Below are 21,110 nucleotides of genomic sequence, written 5' to 3'. Positions count from 1 at the left end.
TGAATACTGTCACACCCTGCACATCTGGCCTACACCCCATTTCTTCTATGCATAAATAAGTAATTTTTTAAAAAAAAAAGCCCATGTGATACATTGGGCTCAGTTGGATACCAGGACCATCTCTATTTTAAGGTCAGCTGATTAGTAACCTTAATCCCATTGGAACAGTCCTTTCATAGCAGTAACTAGATTAATGTATGAATGATTAGCCAGAGGACAAGAATCTTGGGCAGGGGACATCTTTATAATTCTGCCTATTACTGAAGCTTCTACTGAAATTAAAGTGGCCCATGGGATGTGACACATGGCTTCAAAGGTGTTTACTGTACCAGTCCTATCAGTTAGAATGTGTTCAGCTGCAAATAAGGGAAAAGATTAACTATGGCTTAAAATAGTACTTCTCAAATGTTAATGAAATCCTCTGGAGATTTTGTTAAAATGCAGATTCTGATTCTGCAGAATTGAAATTCTGCATATCTAAAAGATCTCAGATGTTGCTGGTCCTGGTGCTCTCAACTATATATTAGGATTTAAAGTATAGTTGACTGGGCCTCCCCGGTGGTGCAGCGGTTGAGCGCTGGGTTGCGAAGCTGCCCGCGGCCTCTGCGGCGCCGGTTCGATCCCCGGCTGCTCCCCGGCCACCAGAGGAGGGTCCCACATGGCGCACAGACCTCTCCTGCCGCCCGCTGCTCCCCTCAGCAGTGTACTTCGGTCCTTCTGCCTGCTCTGCTCCCCGCTCTGGCTCGGTGAATTCTCTCACCCTCCTGCGCTTCTGACTGTACCCAGTGCTTGTATAAATAAATAAATAAATCTTAAAAAAAAAAGTATAGTTGACTTATAACCCCACATTTTAAGGAGTCCACCAGAGGCTGGTTTTAGTGGGTGAAAGACACTTGGGGCATCAGATCATCTTGTCGGTGATTTCTTTGCCTTCCCATCATTGAAAAAGGACAGAAACAATTCCAAGCATCACATTTTCCACATAATAGTATCCAGATGTAGGAGAGGAAATGGTAGTCATGTAACCCATTTAAAAGAGTAAGACAAACTTTAGAAGCTCTTAATTGACTTCTCATCACTTCTTGTTTAGACTTACACAAATCCCTTGCCAAGTTCATTTAGAGAAGGGTCAGCAAGATCAGAAAGGGAGGAAACAGGTTGGGGAAACACCGAAGCATGTCCCCCACATCTGCCCTGAATCTGTTCTCACCTTCTTCCCCATTACATTGAGAGAGCTTCCCTCCCCTGCTACGGCTGGTGATGGCAGATTTATCTGTGAAACAAAAGAGCCTCCAGATTTGGGGGCACCAGGCAACAGCAGAAACAGAGAGGAGATGCTGAAATTGTTAACCTAAAGTCCAGGAGGCCATTAAAAAGGTAGAGAGTATTTACTGGGCGGGGGTGGGGGGGTGGGGATGCAATCCAGGCTACACAGATTCATGTAGAAATCTAAAATATAACCTAAGATGGGGCAAAGGTGGAGTTTTTCTGGAAAAAGGAAGATGAGATAAGTGGGTAGAGAAAAAGCTAATTAGTGTTAACAAGCATAAACTATTCTCAACAGTACATATTTGGTCCCCTATTCTATTCTCTGGCAGAAAGTCCATAATCATCAGTCCCCCTGATCCTGGTGACTTCTCAAACGGTCTCTTGCTTGATGGTTCTTTGCTGGATGCTGTTTGGCCCCATCCAGAGATCTCTGGCTCATTTCCAACAAGACAGGTAATGCAGTATTGACTGTAATGATTGACATGCTCTATTTTAAAAATGGCTCGACAAAGGTTAACTTTTCACATAATCTAGTGGGATAAGTAAAAACATGTATTATAGTAAATAATAAGAAATTCAGCTGTTTACATCGCTCAGTGCCTTAAAAACTGACCATTGTAAGTCAACCTTCTAGGCAGAAGGTTAAGTGACTCTTCTCTGGAGGGAAAAAGAAACTACCTTTGTGAAAAGTCCTACACATACTGAAAAACCAGCTCACTGCCTGATCAATCTAGGGTGAAACACTAGAGTCAGCAAGTTTGACTTTGTGTTCAGCTCTTTTAGTCAGATTTCTAGTGCCTCTAAACACGAATAACTAGTCAGTGTTTCCCAGACATTGGTGAAAGCTTCTTGCATGAAATGCAGAGACAAAATATGCAAACAAGAAATTAAGAAAGGAAGGAAAGGAGGAGAAAGAGCAAGAGCAAGACTAATCAGAGGAAACACAAATAATGCAGGCAGCCAGAGAAAACACTGTCATCTAGTACCCCAGAGATTTTGCATTCATTAAACAAGAACAAGATGTTATATAAAAAGCGACAGGGTTGATCAGAGAGCAAGAAAGAACATTGAAAATTAACAATAAGAAAGCCTCAATGTAAATGTTTAATAGAAAATGAAGCCAAAGTGTCTACCAGGAAGGAGGAAAAAACCCTGAAATTGCAATTTGTAAGGAAACTAAGAAAGAGGACCAGTCCTGAAGTTTAGTACAAATTCAACAAGGAAAACATAGATAACGCTGAAAAAAGAAATGATCAAAGAGCTCATACAAGCAATTTGGACATGACTTTTTTGGGATTGCCTTCCAAGTGGGTAAGGAAACAAAGTAAGACATTTAACACATGTTTGGCATAGGACCTGCAGCAAGGATTGTTATAACATGAAGCGGAACATGGGATCAAGGTTCATAATGGCATCATTATATCTAAAAGATGGACTATAAAGATAGGATATGATAATTAAGATTAGTTTGGTCTCTACCAAAACAGAATAATGCTAAATCCTGCCCTGGTACTTCTGATCCTTTTTTTTTTTTTAACAATTTTTAAAAAATATTTATTTATACATATAAGAGCTGGAGTACAGGCCAGAGGTGCAGGGGTTGGGGGGGGATGAGAGGATTCACCAGAGACAGAGTGGGGAACAGAACAGATAAGCTGACTGAAATACATTGCTGAGGGGAGCAGCAGGTGAGTCAGGAGAGGTCTGCTGCACCATGTGGGTTGCTCCCTGCCAGCCAGGGATCGAACTCATGCTGCAGAGGCTGTGGATTGCTTCATAGTGCTGTGTTTAACCCCTTGCACCACCAGGGAGGCCCTACTTCTGATCCTCTTTCTTAGCTCTTTCTCCAGGTTTTTATTTCAACTCAGTCCACCCGCCAACCCACTGTATATATACTTATACCTATCCCTTCCAGTCATGCTTCCACTTCAGCTAATTCTTACCCCTGAGAAAAGGGAGCAGTAAAATCTACAGTCAGATTTTGAACTTCAGAGGGGAAAGTAATTGACTTTCAGTTTCTAGGAAAAGGAAGGGAATACTGAATCATGTTATTAAAATTTTGCTCATTTATTCATTCAATTGAGACGTTTACTGAGTACATGCTATGTATCACTGTAGTTCTAGGTACAGAATATAGAACAATGAAAAAACATATAAGCTTCATGCCTTCGTGAAGTTTACATATAATTCTACACTGACCAGAGCAGAGACTAAAGCAGGCTGAGGTCTCCGGCAAGATTAATCACCTCCACTGAATGCTGCCCAGTTTGATGCAGTGCAGTGAAATTAAAGACAAAGTGGCTGCTCACTTCACCTGCTTAATTATATGGCATGATTCTGTTCTCCCAACCACAGATACTTGGACCAATAACAGACATCTCACCCAAGCTAGGCAATTAGATTCTTCTCACAGAAATTAGCGGTGGAGAGATAAATTGAAAGGTCATGTAGAGGCAGGGTCACGACTAAGCTAAAGTAGACACCATCATGGACCAATGTCATGGGTACCAGAGAGTTATAAGGGGCAGATGCTATCAGTAGTCTGTTAACAAAGAGGAAAGTGTGGCAACTATGCTATAAGAAGAAACCTTAGATCATTTTTCCTGAAAGGAAAAAGCAAATCGTTTGTCTTTGGTTTTCAGCAGTTTTACTATGAAGTGATGAGGAGTAATTTTCTTTGTTTTTTTATGCCCTGCTTCTTGAGTATGTGTATTGATGTCTTTCATCAGTGTAAGAAAATTTTCAACTACTCTTTCTTCAAATATTGTTTCTTTCCTATTCTCCCTCTCTTCTCTTTGTAGTACTCTAATTTCATGTATTAGGCTTTCCCACTGTGTTTTATATGCTTCTTACTCCCTTAACTATATTTTCCATTCTTTTCTCTCTCCACCTACTTCAGTATGGATATTTTATACTATCATCTTTCTGCTCATTAATCCTAGAATTAGCTTTGTCTAATTGTTGAGTTACATGATTGTATTTTTCACTTCTAGGATTACAATTGTATTCTTCTTGTAATTTTTTTTGGTGTTTTGCTAGCACTTACTATAATCCCAAAGCAAACTCTTGCTGGTCTACACAGATCTACCCCTTTCAGTTAATGAACCAATAAAATATCAGTTTTGTTTAAGCCAGTTTTAATTGTTTTTCCAATGGAAAATTCTTAGCTGAAAGTGTTAAGATTTCTCCATTCATGATGTCAGGGTATCAAATGCAGGCATGACATACAGAGAAGTGAGATTGTCCATCATATATCTCTTTTTATTAGTTGGGAAAAACATTTATAAAATCCTCAATTCAGAAATCCAGGGTTGTATCATATGCCCATGCCTAAGCTTATTCTGACAAATGGAATGAGATGAAAATGGATTAGCCAATAACAATTTTTATTCCTCTATGAATTTGGGGGGAGGGTCATCTTCTCTGACTGAAGGACTGTTGCAGATGAACAGATAACCTTGGAACTCTCTCAACAATAAAAAAAATACGAAAGGGTAGATTATATAATGTATTGAGTATATAATGACCAATATTTACTCACAAACATATATTCATCTTTTGTAAAGGGGTGTGTGTTTCCATTGTGTGTGTGTGTGTGTGTGTGTGTGCGCGCGCGCGTGTATAAAATATCAGTAAAGATACATGTCAGGCTGTTAACATGGTTTGAATTTTGATATGGGACCCAGTGGGGTGGAATTAATGGATGTATTCACTTATAAAATTTTATTGTTTTATACTGTTTTGGTCATTTAAATGAAATAAACTGCTTAAATTTAAACTGGGTTGCTCAGAAATGAAACTAGGATTTAAAACATATGCTTCTCCCTCTACCTCACTGTCTCCAGGATGAAGGAAAGAACATCCATTGGAGCATAACAGCTTAATCAACATCCAAATAATGAGAGGTGTTTTTCCCAGGAGCAGATGCAACTTCACTGCAATCTTCATCTCCATGAAAGTTACAAAAGTAGCAGCTGAAAAATTATATCTCTTCATTTGGTGTGGATGCAGAAAGTACATTCAGACTGGCTAGACAGGGAAGGTCTTTTTTCCATGGGTAAAACTAATATTTCTCCAGAGAAATCAGGACCAACTCTTATTCTTAGGATACAGAACAAGGGGGGAGCAAAAAGCAATAAGGAGTCCTACTCTCAAAGGGACATCTCCAATTTTTCGTTCCTTTTCCATTCCATCTCCCCCTCCTCAGCCTAGGAAAAAAAAAGCATATGTTGATGGACCCCATTCCCAGCTGTGGCCCCCAGTACAGTCACTCAGGTGCCAGTGGCAGGTTTTTGATTCCTGGGGATTTAAAAATACAAGGTTATCAGAGCCTAATGCCATCAGATATTGAAGCTATCCAACTCCCTCCCCTCACACTATACCTTTACATCTTAAATTGGCTTCCTGTGCACATTCTTCTACAGTGGAAGAATTTGCTGGACATGGCAAGGTGAGCATTCTGGCCTCTTTGGCAGTTAAATTTCTCATCATACATTTGGTTCTTTTGCTTAGATAGCAGGGTAGGAACTGAGTTAGTATGCTGTACTTCCCGATAGCCTCCTTCCCCCCAGTATATAGGCTCTTTCTTAGTGCTGTTTAAGTCAAGATTATGAGCCTAGACCATGATGAATTTGCCAAGGTAAATGTCACCTCTGAGGCTACTTGGCAACTGGCCAGCCAGCTTGTGCTGATGACACTCCTATCTCTTCAAGCACATTTCCTGCAGGCTCCTGTGCTTTCTAGCACATTCATCTCAACCAGCTGCCTTTTTCTTTACTCCCCATTCTGTCTTTTTCCTTTGTGTCTATAATTCTATCTCTCTCTTTCTACCTCACTGCCTAACCTTTTTATTTCCATTTTCATCTTTATTAACCTTGTAATTAATAAAATGTGCCAGAACTATGTGGCAAGCACTGTGCTGATCATAAACACACAAATTATATTCTGACCTCACAATAACACTGAAAAGTGTTTTCATTCCTGATTTACAAATGGGTGAGTAGAAGTTCATAAAGACTAAGTAGTTGTGTTTGATAATTTAAAGAGTTTCTCTGCTTAGTTTTCAAAGTCAAGAAAGAAAATGCTTTCTGCTTCCTTTATCTTAGAAACATACAGCTTAAATATTTGTTTATAACTTCCATCTCATTTTTGCCTGTGAGTCTATTGTCCTAGCAAATAATTCACCTTTGGTATACTTCTTTTTTCCTAGGCTGACGAGGGGGAGATGGAATGGAAAAGGAACGAAAAATTGGAGATGTCCCTTTGAGAGTAGGACTCCTTATTGCTTTTTGCTCCCCCCTTGTTCTGTATCCTAAGAATAAGAGTTGGTCCTGATTTCTCTGGAGAAATATTAGTTTTACCCATGGAAAAAAGACCTTCCCTGTCTAGCCAGTCTGAATGTACTTTCTGCATCCACACTAAATGAAGAGATATAATTTTTCAGCTGCTACTTTTGTAACTTTCATGGAGATGAAGATTGCAGTGAAGTTGCATCTGCTCCTGGGAAAAACACCTCTCATTATTTGGATGTTGATTAAGCTGTTATGCTCCAATGGATGTTCTTTCCTTCATCCTGGAGACAGTGAGGTAGAGGGAGAAACACCCCTTTGATCTTACCTCAGATGGAATCTTGGAGAAGTAGAATCAAATACAGGAGTTTCCAGATAGGTTCCAGACCCCTTCATTCTTACTGCAGGTAGTAAGGATACTTTCCTCCTGGAGACTCAAATCACAAGAACTTGGTTATAGGTTTGAGGAGTAGGCAGAGAGCTCTAGTCCAAGGATCAGAGTCAGGAAGCAGAGAAATCCAGGTGCAGTTGTAAGTGAAGGTTTGAGATGCTAATAGGTTCAGCACCACGGACAGAAACACTGCGGACACAGGTCTACAAATTGTTTAGCACCCCAGCCAGAGTCATCACCCTGCTTGCCAGTCAGCCCCAGCTCCCACTCTCAGAGTGCTGGCTATTCCAGGGAGGGATCTAGCTTGGCCCTTGGTTGGCTGAACCCCAGCTTTTAAGGGTCACAATAAACTGTGGTTTAATTTCCTTTTAAGGTCTTCCTGAATCTCTTTGCTGAGGTGTGTATTTCGCAGCCTCGTGGTAGAGTGGATTCCACCTTGGAGTGACTCTTCTTAAGATATGACTGATTTGCATATATCCATTTACATCGGAACTTCTCTGCTCTGGTATTATTGTAAATGAATTGTTCAGAGGAAAAAAGAGGTTTATTTCATTCATTTCCTCACTCACTCCTTGGGTCTCAATTTGGCAATTTCCCTAAAATCTCTGTAGGTGTGTGTGGCTGGGAGAGGGTGGGACTCAGACTCCTGACAGCTTGGAGTTTGTTGGAGGATCCTATATTGTGTTCTGCAGATATGTCTCCCACCTGTTTGGCTCAGGAACGATCCTTGCAAGGCTCACAGGGAGTGTGTATTTTGTTTTAGCACATGGGGTCAAAACCTTTACGCTGAAGTCCCTGGAGCTAGGTAAGAAGGCATGGCTGGTGCCCTAGAGACTGCAAATGGGATGGGACCAGGTTTTGAAGAGAGAGGTGAGGGGTGGTGCAGGGAGGTCTCATTTTAAAATGAAAGGAGTCCTGGGTCTCTAAGCAGTTTCTAAAAATACCATCTCCCAGCGCTAGAGGAGGTGGAGGGGGGACGCAAACGTGAGGAGAATGAAAATGGGAAGGTGGAGATGTAAGAGCCCTTCTCCAGGTAGATTTGGTTTCAGAGGCCCCACCTACCACGGGCAAGATGCCACCCCTCCTTCTGCTTCCTCAGCGAGTTTCTCTGGGTGTCTGAGCCCCAGTGACTCCTGATGGCCTCTCCTTTTATGGACAAGGGAGCCTAATTCCTCCCAGTCACACTTACTAATACTCCCGTCCAGCAAGCAAGTGTGCATGTACACACACACACACACACACACACACGCATACACAAGGGGGTGGGGTGGAGAATGGCACATGAAAGCGGTTTGTAATTGGCCAGTGCCCTACAATACAGTGCCAGGAGTCCTAGTGCTTCAGACGGGTATGAATTGTGGCAGAGACTGGGTCTTTCACCCAGGTATTCTCAGCACAGAGGTCGGCACCCAGTAAGTGTTGGTTGGAGGGGTGAGGAAAACACACATACAAAACACACAGACACTCAGCCACCAGACTCACGCTTATTCCCAAGCCTTCACCAGCTACTATGCCCTCCAACAGGACAGTGTTTGGGTCCCCCCAGAAAAGAGCCCTGAAGAGCCACAGGGTGGGTGGAGCTTACACCGCTCAAGTTCAGCCCAGATGGTGGCGCTCAGTAGCCGCCTTCTTCGTCCTGGAGGGCCCCAGCCCTTCCCACCACCTTCCCACTTAAAACCCCAGCTTGCACATAAATGACCTTCACTAGATAGAGGTCGTGTTCTGCGTCTCCTCGCCGCTTCTTCTGCCCTGACTGAACTCTTTGAGTATTGCTCCGCCTCTCACAGACGCCCTGGGGTCCGGGCAGCTGCTCTCCTCAGCAGTCCCCTGGGGAGGGCGGGGTGGGATGATCAAGTAGGGAACTCCAGACGGGGACCTGACTGGGGAAAGGGGTGGTTGTGGAGAGAGCTGTATTCTGTTTCCTGGCAGCAGGAAGGAAAGCTAGAGGAACCGATCATTCATGCAAAATCTACCACCACCCCTTTCTGGCGTCCACATGGTTCCCGAGCCTCGGAAGCGCTGCTGGTAGGGTGAGACTCGGTCTCGCATTTTGCTCTTTCTCGAGCAGCTCCTGGGGTCTGGCTTGGCCCCTTCCTCCTGCCGTGTGTGTGTGTGTGTGTGTGTGAGAGAGAGAGAGAGAGAGAGAGAGAGAGAGAGAGAGAGAGAGAGATCGTAGAGGGCGGGGAGAGAAGGGGGCGGGATTGAGCCGGGAGAGAGGAGCCACAGACACACCAAGAAGGGTTGGGAGATGGAGGAGCTCCCCAGAGCTGGGGTCAGGACATCAAGCTTCAAAACCTCCTGCAAGTCCAGGGAACAAGGGAGCTTTCAGCCTAGCTCAGCGGCTGCATGTGTCGATGCCTCCCCGCGGTTCGCCCCTCCTTAAGCCACGCCCACGTTGTCTACTTCTCTGCAAAGAGGCTAAGGTTTAGGGTTCTTGGCTACCAGTGCCAGCTCATCCCCCCTCCTCAGAAGCCCCACTAGCGCTCAGGGCTGTCCCACCGCCCCCGCCCCCCCACGATTTGCAGATTGGCGGGACCCCTTCCTTCCCCCTTCCAGCTCTCTGTTCCGCCCCTCGTCTATGAAACTCCACCTCTCCATCCTCTGCTGGCGGGCATTGGTGGACCTCCCGCGGCGGTGGCTGGTGATTGGGCCCCATGGATGATGGTAACTGACGAGATCCCGCCCCCAGCCGGTGCTGGGGTCTGGGGGCACTGCTCAGCGGTGCTGGGGCTGGCGCGGCTAGAGCCGCCGCTGCACTGACAGCTCGGGCTGCGGACCATGGAGACCGGCGCCGGGCCACATCCGCTGCGTCTGTTCGTCTGCCTGATGCCGCTCTGTTTCGCGTTGCTTTTGGGACCAGGGAGACCCGGGACTGCTGAGGAAGGTGAGGAAACTGGTTGGTGGCTGTTCTTAGAGCATGGGATGCCAAGAGGTAGGGACTGAGGAACTGGAGTGTTAAGGAAAGGAGTCGTATGGAGAGATTGGAGTCTGTTTTGGGGTTCGAAGCAAGCGGGCAACGGGAAGCAAAGAAAGAGAAAGATCAAACAGAGGAAAAGAGACGGAGAAAAAGGTGGCTAAGCAATGCAAAGGAGAGGCAATGAAGAGCCTGGGGGCTGGAGACCTGGGGATCTGGGGGCGAAAGAGGCCAATAACTGTGGGAGCAAGAGGCGGTGGTTCAGGGGCCGGTGAGACGGACAGGCTGAGCGATTGGAGGTGGGAGGTGTGGGGGCGGGGAGATGAAGAAAGCAAAGGAGACAGGAGATGCGGAGGTAAAATCGGAACATGTGGGGATGGAATGGAGACAGAACAGGGGAATAAGGGACCCCTGTGCGCAAAAAGGAGATGGAGCGCCGGTCGGGGGCGCTGGGTCCAGAAGCTGTCCGACGTGCTGATGAGGGAGCTGTCCGCAGTGCTGAATCTGGAGCGTAGACTGCACAGCGCAGTCTGCGTTGCCAGGTTTGAGGCTGCCCGCGGTATGAGGGTCCGTATCTTTTTGGATGCGGGAGATTCTGATATTGGATTTGGGGGGAACTGTCTACCCACTTGAATCCACCATATGCAGGTGCAGAATCATGAGGAGCTGGAATCTGAGGCGTTGACCACCAGGTTTGTCTGGTTGTTGGATTTCTGACATTTTCCAATAAGCAATTTCAGTGTGCTGTCAGTTACACTGAAATCGGAATGCTGTCTGAGGTCCTTACCACTGTCACTTATGCGTCGGGAGCTAATATTCTTAGAGGTCCTCACATTGGAGATCCAATGCTTAAGCTTTAGATGAGTAACCTTCTAAGATTTCAGGATGGCCTGGGCTCCTTTTCTGACATGCCACTGTGCTTTCCAATGTTTTTGTGGGACCTATACTGATGGCAGAATTCAGACAGATGGTCCGATGCCTCCCGGGGAAATGACTTCAAGTCTGTGTGGCATAAGAGGGGTCATGATTTAATATATAAAAAGACCCTTGACATACATTCAAAGATGGTGGAGGTGGCAAAATGCTGGGAAAGAGGATGATTGAGATAAGAGATCATTATTTCTCCTCTGCTAATATGTTTTCCCCAGAGGTCCTGAGAGTCAAACTGTAAAGGCTCAAGTCTCCTCCACCCCTGGTAACCCCAGACCTCAAAGGAGCCCCTGAGCTGGAATGGATTTGGAGACATATACAGGACTCCCCTGATAGGCTCATTTTCTCCCTCTTCATGACTCCCAGTTATAATTTGGGGAAGCTGAGATAGCAAGGAACTCACTGACACCTCTCCCCCTCCCCCCATTTTAGAGCCAGGCTTAGAATACTTACCATAGACTGTGTCAGGGTGAATAATGACTCCCTAAATATGTCCACATTCTAATCACCAAAACCTGTGAGTTTTGTCTTAAGTGGCAAAAGATTTTGCAAATATGATTAAGGATTTTGAGATGGAGATGTTATCCTGGGTTATCTGAGTGGGCCTGGTGTAATCATAGTAATTCTTATAAGATGGATGCAGAAGGAGTCAGAGAAGAAGGCAATGCAATAATAAAAGCAGAGATTGGAGAGATGCACTTTGAAGATGGATGATGGGGCCACAAGCCAAGGAATACAGGTCACCACTAGAAATTTAAGAAGGGAAGGAGATGTATTCTCCTTTCTGAGCATCCAGAAGGAACCAGTCCTGCTGACCAATGAAACTGATTTCCAACTTTTGACCTCTAGAACTGTAAGAGAATAAATTTCTGTTGTTTTAAGCCACAAAGTTTGTGGTAATTTGTTATAGCAAATTAATATAGACTCCTCCCCTACCTCTGGGGCTACCTCTGTCTGGACTTGAGCTCCTCACTCCCAACCCCTCCTGGGTATGTATGGAATGAGATCACTTTGTCTCTGTCCTTTGCCACGTTTTCCATGACAAGTAGCCAATTTACAATGACCTTACCAAAGTATCCCACCTTCCTGACTTTCTGACATCTCTGTTCTCTCCTCTCCCTAGTCACCCTCCTGGATTCCAAATCTTCCCAGGCTGAACTAGGCTGGACTGCACTACCAAGTAATGGGGTAAGTGTAAATGTTTCCTTTCCAGTCCTAAGGATTCTCTGGTGGTCCAGAAGTCAGTGTTAGTCCCTCATGGTTACATAAGAGCAAAATATTTCTCAAAGTATGTGATCTCCAGCATCCCTGGCTTCAAGTCAGAGTGTCCTATTAGAAAACATTGAGTCTTCAGTCAGACTGTCCAAAACAAGTGAGGGAGGCTGTGTCTAGGAACAGAAATGTGACATCTGGATGAAATCAATCCTGGACAGTGCCTTGCACAAGGTAGATCCTCCAAGCAATGTTGTTGATTGATGGGTTGACAGAACAAGCAAGACTTGGAATCCCGAAATAATTGAAGTGGAGAAGGAAACTTGGGTTGGGTTAGATGTGGCATGTGACAACAGCTTGGTATCATGGAAAGTGCACTGGATGGAATGCCAGGGGATTCCAGACATCATTCCTAGCTCTGCTGTTACTTCAATGCACATATTTAGTCAAGTCACTCTCCTCCTGGAGCCTCAGTTTCTCCATCTATAAATTAGGGCTTGGACTAAGTAGTCTCTGATGTTTTTTCCCAGCTCTGCATCTTATAATTCCATGAATGTGCATGGTGGGGTGGGGTGGGGAGAGAATATGAAATAATGGGAAAGGATTTTCAGACTGAGGCTCCACCAGGGCTCCACCCCCTGGCGGTACCTTGGCTCTGAGCTGCCCACATCTTTGCTCTCCCCAGTGGGAGGAGATCAGCGGCGTGGATGAACATGATCGTCCCATCCGCACATACCAGGTGTGCAACGTGCTGGAGCCCAACCAGGACAACTGGTTGCAGACCGGCTGGATTAGCCGTGGCCGCGGGCAGCGCATCTTCGTGGAGCTGCAGTTCACACTGCGAGACTGCAGCAGCATCCCTGGTGCTGCCGGCACCTGCAAGGAGACTTTCAATGTCTACTACCTGGAAACCGAGGCCGACCTAGGTCGTGGAGGTCCCCGCCTGGGCGGAAGCCGGCCCCGCAAGATCGACACCATAGCGGCCGATGAGAGTTTTACACAGGGCGACCTGGGCGAGCGCAAGATGAAGCTGAACACAGAGGTGCGCGAAATTGGCCCTCTCAGTCGGCGGGGTTTCCACCTGGCCTTCCAGGATGTGGGCGCATGCGTGGCCCTGGTCTCTGTGCGTGTCTACTACAAGCAGTGCCGCGCCACGGTGCGGGGCCTGGCGATGTTCCCAGCCACCGCAGCGGAAAGTGCCTTCTCCACGCTGGTGGAGGTGACCGGGACGTGCGTGGCGCACTCAGAAGGGGAGCCTGGCAGCCCCCCGCGCATGCACTGTGGCGCGGATGGTGAGTGGCTGGTGCCCGTGGGCCGCTGCAGCTGCAGTGCTGGATTCCAGGAACGTGGTGACGTCTGTGAAGGTACCCACTAGACTGGGGGATGTGGTGTGGGAGTGTAGTGCACAGGAAGCAACTGAGTGTGTATCCTGGATGACAGAGGTAGGAGGAGGAGTAAAGTAATGGGTTGTGGAGCTTCCAGTGGGTCCAGCCAGGACTGAGTTAAGTTCCTAGCACATGAATTTTACTCCATAGAAGGGTATTTTAGGGGCTTATATTTCAGGAAGATCACGTAGTCCTCATTTGTTTATGGCAATAAATAAATTGTTGTCCTTATTTCACTAATGAAGACTTAGAGGCTCAGAGAGGTTAATTCTTGACTTGCAGAGGCAGGAAATAGGGGACCAGATTTGCCCGGCTCTCTCGAGTTCTTTCTACAACACTACGCTGTCTTCTCTATGCATAAGAGAGAACTCCACAGCAGCCCAACCCCACTAGCTATGGACTGGAATTACTTACATTATCGATCTGTCACTGACAATTCCCAAGTCAGAAGTTAACAGGAGGGTTTTGGAACTCAAGTGAGATTGGGAGGTGCATTCTATGACTAGATTCCTACCTAATTTTCTGAACTAGAACCATAGTGCCCCCTGGGGGAGATCCTGCATGTAGGGGTTCTATTGGGTTCTCAGGTCTGTGGGGGGCACCACGTATGAATTTCTCCTTTTCTCCCCATCTCTGCCTCTGAGGACTGAGGATAAGGTTGGGGTATGGGTGTGAGCACTTAATGTAGAAAGATCAAGAGATGCTTTTTCTAAGCCAGGTCCTTTTCCGGGTGCCAGGGTAACAGAAATGAATCAGTTATAGTCTTGGCTTTTGAGAATCTCACAGTCTCGATGGAGAGTTGAAAAATGTAAAAATCACAACAGGGTGCTATATGCTATAATACAGGGATTTCTACAGTGGTAGGAATGCAGAGGAGGAAGTGACTAAATCTGCTGCTCTCATTCCTTTGTTCAATCATTCATTTGATATGGATTGAAGGCATACCATCTGCATTTACTGAGGGCTCATCATATGTGTAAAGATGGATGCCACCATTTCTTTCCTGAGGGGAACTTGTGGTTTAGTAAGGAGCTTCACGTCGTGAATCTTCCTGGGCTCTGCTGGTAGGGTGAAGCTCCACCTCTGTGCTCTCCAGCTCTGTTGCAACCTCTTTTGTACTTACATACTTGAAGCTCTTTACAGAGACCTATTCATTGAGTGTTTGTATCACTAGACTAGGAGCTTCTTGAATTCAAGCAATGAGTCATTTTAGTCGCAGCAACCCCAATGTCCACAAGAGGGATGGACTATGGTAGGTCCAGCGGAAATGTGTGGTATGAATAAAGGTCATTACTATGGGTATGATATATTTCATCAGAGAGCTGGGGAAGACTGGAGACCCAAGTCTAAGAGTGGAGAGAGATAGCAAGAAGGCCTTTCTTCCAAGCAGCCAAAGGCATTCTGACTTAGGAGATTATGTGCAGAAGCATGGAGGCAAGAGAGAACATAGCATGGCTGGGGTGAGGCAAGTCAGTGTGACTGACTTGGGGCCCCAGGGCATTTGAGTAGTTGAGAGGCAATGGTTGTGAGAGGGGCAGGGGACCATCACGAAGGGCCTAGAACATTGGAAGAAAGAGCTTAGATATAATGCTTTAGACCAACAGGGAAGATATGAAACAGGGATCTGACATGTTCAGATTTGTATTTTCAAAAGATCACTCAAGCTGCAATCACAAATAAAGAATCAGAGAGGAAAATATTAGAGACTGGAAGATGAGGAGGAAGATGGTACAATAGTCCAGGAGAAAGAGTGCATGGTCTGAACTTGGGCAGTAGCAGAGCTCACTGAGTGAGGAGGATGGATGTGATGCGAGTGCATCCACAGAGCTTGGTAGCAATGTGGTGTATGGAGGGTTGAGTGGACAGAGGGTCATTCACTGGAGTAGAGAACACAGGGTGTGGTGTCCATGGTCCACTCAAGTGCAGGTAGCTAGAAAGTAGAGCTGGAGCTCAGCAACTGAGTGCTAGATACTACCGGAGGCTATGGGTGTCATGGGGGCAGACCAGGGAGAATGTGTGGGTTAGAAGCAAGAGGGCCAGTGATGAAGTCTCACAGGTCACAGTGTTTGAGGGGGATCAGGAAAAGGAATCCATGATGAGACTGAGAGGGAGTGGGCAGAGGTTGGGGGAGATCTGGACGCGTCAATTCGTGGTAGCCAAGGGAGACAGAGGCGTCCAGGAGGCAATGGCCTACAGTGTTGGTGAGCCATCTGATAAGGTCCCCGCTGGAAAATGTGTCTGGTGCCCCTAGTGAGAGTAGCTTTGGTTGAGTGATGGAGAGAGAGACCGGGCTATAGGATGAGGGAAAGTGAGGTGCTGGAGTGAGGGTATAAACAGTTCTCTAATGGCTGGATTTGAAAGTGTTGGTGAGTGGGGCATATCTTGAGGACATTGGGTTGAGAGAGGATGATTACCATAGAAGGGAGAGTCTCAATTTATAGTCTAAGGGAAGGAAATAGTGGGGTATCATCTGTGTGGGGGGAGGTAGGGTGGAGAAGTCTTCCCCAGAGGGAGGAAGTACTTTATTACTGATGTGGGCTAGAGTTGCTGGTGCATACTGCTAAAAAAAAACCACAGGCCATGTTTTAGCTACTTTTATTGTTTTTCTTTTTCTTTTTTTAAAGATTTTTTTTTTATTTATTTATACAAGCACTGGGTACAGTCAGAAGTGTGGGAGGGTGAGAGAATTCACCAGAGCCAGAGCGGGGAACAGAATAGGCAGACTGACGAAGTACACTGCTGAGGGGAGCAGTGGGCGCAGCAAGAGAGGTCTGCGCGCCATGTGGGACCCTCGCTGGCGGCCAGGGATCGAACCGGTGCTGCAGAGGCTGCAGGTAGCTTTGTAGCCCAGTGCTTAACCACTGCGCCACGAGGGGAGGCCCCTACTTTTATTGTTTTTAAATAGTCTATAGATGATGCCCTTATCCCCTGCACCCCAAGTGGACTGTTTTTACTGTCCATTTCTTTGCTCTGTCACTGGAAAGAGCCAGCAGAGAAGAAGCCTGTGTGAGAACCTGGATGTAAGGCGACTGAAGAAATGCAGTCTGGGAGTGGGCAAAGGGACTGGCCCCGGAGTGGGGGGAGGGGCTGGCTTTCAACAGGAGGTGGCTCATCTTCTCCACTGGGCCTGGAAGAAAGGCGTGAGGGAAGATGGGTATGGATGGAGATGTTTGTGGGCTTGATGGCCAGCTGTTGAGGGAATCCCTGTGAGGTCGGAAGGAGGGCCGCTGCCCCGGGGAGAGGAGGAGCCTTGTATCTCCAGAGCCTAGAACAGCCCCTGGCTCATAGTAGATGCTAGGAAAATACTGGTTGAATAAATGAAAGGAATGGGCCTGGAGGGAGAGGTGTGGGCACATACTTGGCGTGGGGGGGTGGGGGCGGGTGGAAGAGAGAAAGAGATTCAGGAACCAAATGGACTTCTCAGGGAGGCCACCACCAGACAAAGGTCACTTGTAATGGCATAAGCTCTGACTTGGGGAGGATGCTGGACAAGCTCACGAGGGAGTATTGTCTTGAACTGATCTCTAGGGCAGCACAGTGAGAAGGGGAGTCAGACATTATAGGGCAAGAGTCAGCGGTATGGCACAGACAGAGTGATGGCAGTGGGGAGCTGCTGCAGGGCTTTAAGAAGGGAAGTGAAATGGTCAGCTTTGTATTGAGAAAGGTAAGGCCTTCCCAGTGCCTTCTGCAGCTAAGTACAGACCCCTCTCTAAGAACAGGTGGGTATGGAGAGGGAAGAGTTAAGATGTTCTCCCCCTTTCTGCTTCTCTTTCTAGTCACCCTGGCTCTGGTTCCCCCTCTCCCAGTCACCTGAGAAATTACTGAAAGACTTGGGGTTTCCCTTGGGGAAAAATCAGGGCAGATGACCTGTGCCTTCAAATCGCTGTAGACTGCCCTGGAACAGGGCCCAAGCAGATATGCTCTCTAAGGTTCCCAGGGGTTCAGCGGGGGCGCGGGGAGTGGGACAGGCAGGGAACACAAGGACGTGCATTCTAACTGCAGAGACAGCCTCAGAAGTGGGTGGGCTCCCTTTTATAAAGTATATGAACAAAGACTGGCTATTTCTAGGGAAGCTGCTGGGGGACTGGCCCGTGGGAGCTGAACTAGAGGACCTCTGGAATTCTGACTCTGACCTTGAGGACAAGAGGGAGGGGCCAGGACTCCATTCCTGGGTCTTCCCCTCACCACAAACCTCTCCAAGTAGAGACAGTCAGTGTTATTTCTGATGGGGCTCCCCATCTCTGGAATCAAAGACACACACACATAGAGGGAGGGATGGAGGGAGAGAGAAAGAGAGAGAGAAAAGGAGCTTTTCCTACTGCTGTGAGACCCTGCAAACAGATCACTTTGTTTTGTTTCACAACAGAGGTGGGAGCCCTTGGTGATTACCCCATATGACTGTTGGTTTCTTCTGGACAAAGAGGCCCAGGGAGTGGCAGGGCTAGCACCAAGGCCTTCCGAGTCCCGCCTTGGTTGCTGCTGCCCACCAGACCACGTGTGCCAGGCTTTGTTCTGAAGGCAGCTGCTTCCAAATATTCCTGGGCAGAGGCTCTGGACTCTGGGCATCATGGACCTCTCAAGCCTGGACCTTCCAGACATTGGAAACCCTCCGTCCCTGCCCTTCTTCTCCCAGGCAGGCTGACGTTTCTTCCGGCAGGCTGGTCTGCAGCCCTCTGTTGCATTGTGTCTTAGACATAATGGGCTGGAGAGCAGTCATCCTTCCAGAACCAGCTCCTCTGGGAGTGTGTCACTGTCTGGTAACAGAAAGGGGCCTGTGCTCACATCAAGACTAGACAGTGGGCATTAGGGCAGCAAGGTGTGGGCTCGGAAGCCCGTCTACTTCAGTTGGAATCCCACTGTTTATTAGCTGTGGGACTTTGGAAAAGTCACTTAACCTCTCTGAGCCTTAGTTTCTCATTCTTTAAATGGGATACAGTACACACCTCACAGGTTGTTGTGAGGATTAAATGAATTATAAAACACTCCCCTGTTCTGGCACACGGTAAGCACTTAGTAAGGGTTAGGTAATATCGGGCGGGCGGTGAAATCCTGAGCTGCCATCCCAAAGGGGATGAGTCGTTGACACCCCCACCTCGTTCCCCGGTTACAACTGGAGAAGATAAACCCCATCCTAATGGGAGCAGGAAGGAAGGTGGGGGACACAGAAGCTGTGGAGGAGCCCCCTTCTTACTGGCTCCTCCCCACAGCCTGTCCCCCAGGGTTTTACAAGGTGTCCTCCCGGAGACCCTTCTGCTCGCCCTGCCCAGAGCACAGTCGGGCCCTGGAAAATGCCTCCACCTTCTGTGTGTGCCAGGACAGCTATGCTCGCTCCCCGACAGACCCGCCTTCAGCTTCCTGCACCCGTGAGTCCTTCTCCTGGGTACACTCCAGGGGGTGGGTGAGTGGGCAGCAGCCAATAAAGGCTTGCTTGAGATGTTGGTGCAGGTGGGAGCCTTCACAATGGGGAGCATGAGGGTGTGAGTGGGAGCCCGTGACTTGGAGGGCGGTGGGTGCAGGGAGGGGACTGTGGGGTGGGCATGAGGGCCGGGGTCTTGGCTTGGGCGAAATAGGACGACAGAGTCCAATGGGAAGGGATGAGGTGAGGCTTGAGGTGAGCCACCAACGGATCTGCTAGTGGACCCCCGCCGACCCCCGCTCTCACAGCACCCCACACTGCAGCCAGGGGGCGGCCTCCCGCCCCTCCATCCTTGTCCCTCATAACGGCCTCCACCCCACCGCTGGCCACGGCCACAAACCTCCCACGCCCACCTCCCTCCTTCTCAGCCCTCCCAACCCGACTCGCAGGCTCTGTCCCTGCTCCTCTCGCGGGCCCCTAGCCTGCACCCCAACCCGTCCCTGCCCCTCGCCGGCCACCACGCCCCCTCCCTCCCACCTCACCCCACGCCCCGCGCGCGCCCCTCCGCGCGCTCCCCAGCCCCGGGCCGCCCGCCGCCTGGCCCCTGACGGCGCGCGCCCCTGTGCCGCCCCAGGGCCGCCGTCGGCGCCGCGGGACCTGCAGTACAGCCTGAGCCGCTCGCCGCTGGCGCTGCGGCTGCGCTGGCTGCCGCCGGCGGACTCGGGCGGCCGCTCGGACGTCACGTACTCGCTGCTGTGCCTGCGCTGCGGCCGCGAGGGCCCGGCGGGCGCGTGCGAGCCGTGCGGGCCGCGCGTGGCCTTCGTGCCGCGCCAGGCCGGGCTGCGGGAGCGCGCCGCCACCCTGCTGCACCTGCGGCCCGGCGCGCGCTACACCGTGCGCGTGGCGGCGCTCAACGGCGTCTCGGGCCCGGCGGCCGCCGCGGGAGCCACCTACGCGCAGGTCACCGTCTCCACCGGGCCCGGGGGTAAGGTCGCCCCGCGCGCCGGGACCCCGCGCCCCCAGGGACCCGCCTCCCACCACGCCCGCGCCCTCCCGAGGCCGCCTCCGTCCCGCCCGCTGGGAGCCTCCCCCGTGCCCCGCGTCTCCCCAAATAAACGAGGGTCGGTGCCAAGCCAGCCTCAAGTTAGGCGTCCCGCGTTTCCCTGGGGGACGGAGTGGCCGCAGAAAGCCTCCACCCCGGGTCTCCCCCTCACCGCGGGTCAGTCCGGTCCCCAAGGCCCCGGGGGCCGGGGGGGCGGCGAGTGGGGGGAATGGCTTGAGGGCGCAGGGGACTCCTTGCCCGGAGCGCGTGTGAGCATTTCAGTGAGTCTGCGGGAGCCAGCAGCTCCCCCACTTCTGGGCTCCCAGAAAGCCTTGGCCCCACACCCAACTCCGCAGTTGCCTCGCCTTTGCTTTTCCGGGGGTGGGGGGCAAGATGGAGAGTCCCTTACTCTTTTGCCCTCCCTTCTCAAAAACTCCAGTGGGAAGCTGAATCTTACCTCCTCCTTCTCTGGCTCCAAAAGAGGAATCCTGTCGTGTGTCCCCTGCCTCCACCCCATGGCCTCTAGGAAGGTTTTTGCTGCCTTGATCACCCCCATTCCAGGTCCTGAGAAAGCCGCTAGGGTCAGACTAGAGGGGAGAGTCCCCTGGCCAAAAAAAACAATCACCTTCTGACTCTGGAACTGAGGTGACTAAATGAAGACCTGCGGCCCTTTCACCCTGCACTTTCCTCATTCTTGAAATTTCCTTGTGATTCCTCTCCCTCAGCTGGGGTACATCTTCAAACAATTCTTTGCAAAAAGGATCAGTGAGAGGTATGGCTTCTGAGTCTTTTCCTACGTGAAAGCATAGGATTAGCTTGTCTCCTGGCGGTTGTGTTGCAGAGCGGTCTTGAGGCCAGGATAATTGTTCATTCTTTTGTAAGTAATCTGCCTATGTGTGTGTCCACATACAGATGTTTGTATAATTCTTCCACCTACAGATGAAAATAAAATGTAACCACTGTGGATCTCTTTTCAGTGAGTTTGGCTGGAACATAGTAAAACTTCTCATCTGCACATCTTTTTTTATCCCTGGAAAAAAAACATTTCCAGTTAGTGCTTTGACTAGAACTTCCAGTAGCTCCACTCTCTCTCTTCAGAATCTAAGTCTTGGGTGGTACATCCATTTTCTGATTCTCAAATCTTGTCACTTCCTTTATCATTTTTTTAGCTCTTAATCCATTTCCTCTGCTTCTTGGGAGAGATTTGCCAATTTGTCTGGTTTTCTGGAACAAGAATTCTGCTTTTTTTTTTTAAAAAACTGTTTCTATTGTGATTTAACCTTTGCATTTATGTCTTTTATTTATTTTTTTTAAAATGCTCGC

General features: G+C 48.7%; 1 protein-coding gene across 1 annotated transcript in view; it reads left to right on the top strand.

Annotated features, from left to right (window-relative positions):
* Positions 1–9,726: 9,726 nt before the first annotated feature.
* The window catches only part of EPHA10 (EPH receptor A10), a 33,509-nt gene continuing 22,125 nt past the window's right edge, over positions 9,727–21,110 (top strand). The window contains exons 1-5 of the mRNA XM_037500539.2: positions 9,727–9,832; positions 11,916–11,980; positions 12,690–13,368; positions 18,597–18,752; positions 19,380–19,730. Coding sequence (XP_037356436.1) covers positions 9,727–9,832; positions 11,916–11,980; positions 12,690–13,368; positions 18,597–18,752; positions 19,380–19,730 — 1,357 coding nt within the window. The remainder of the gene's footprint in view (positions 9,833–11,915; positions 11,981–12,689; positions 13,369–18,596; positions 18,753–19,379; positions 19,731–21,110) is intronic.

This window comes from Talpa occidentalis, unplaced genomic scaffold, assembly GCF_014898055.3.
Source record: "Talpa occidentalis isolate TD23 unplaced genomic scaffold, MPIMG_talOcc4v2.1 talOcc4.9, whole genome shotgun sequence".
Lineage (NCBI taxonomy): Eukaryota > Metazoa > Chordata > Mammalia > Eulipotyphla > Talpidae > Talpa > Talpa occidentalis.
This window is presented reverse-complemented; position numbering and strand designations above follow the sequence as displayed.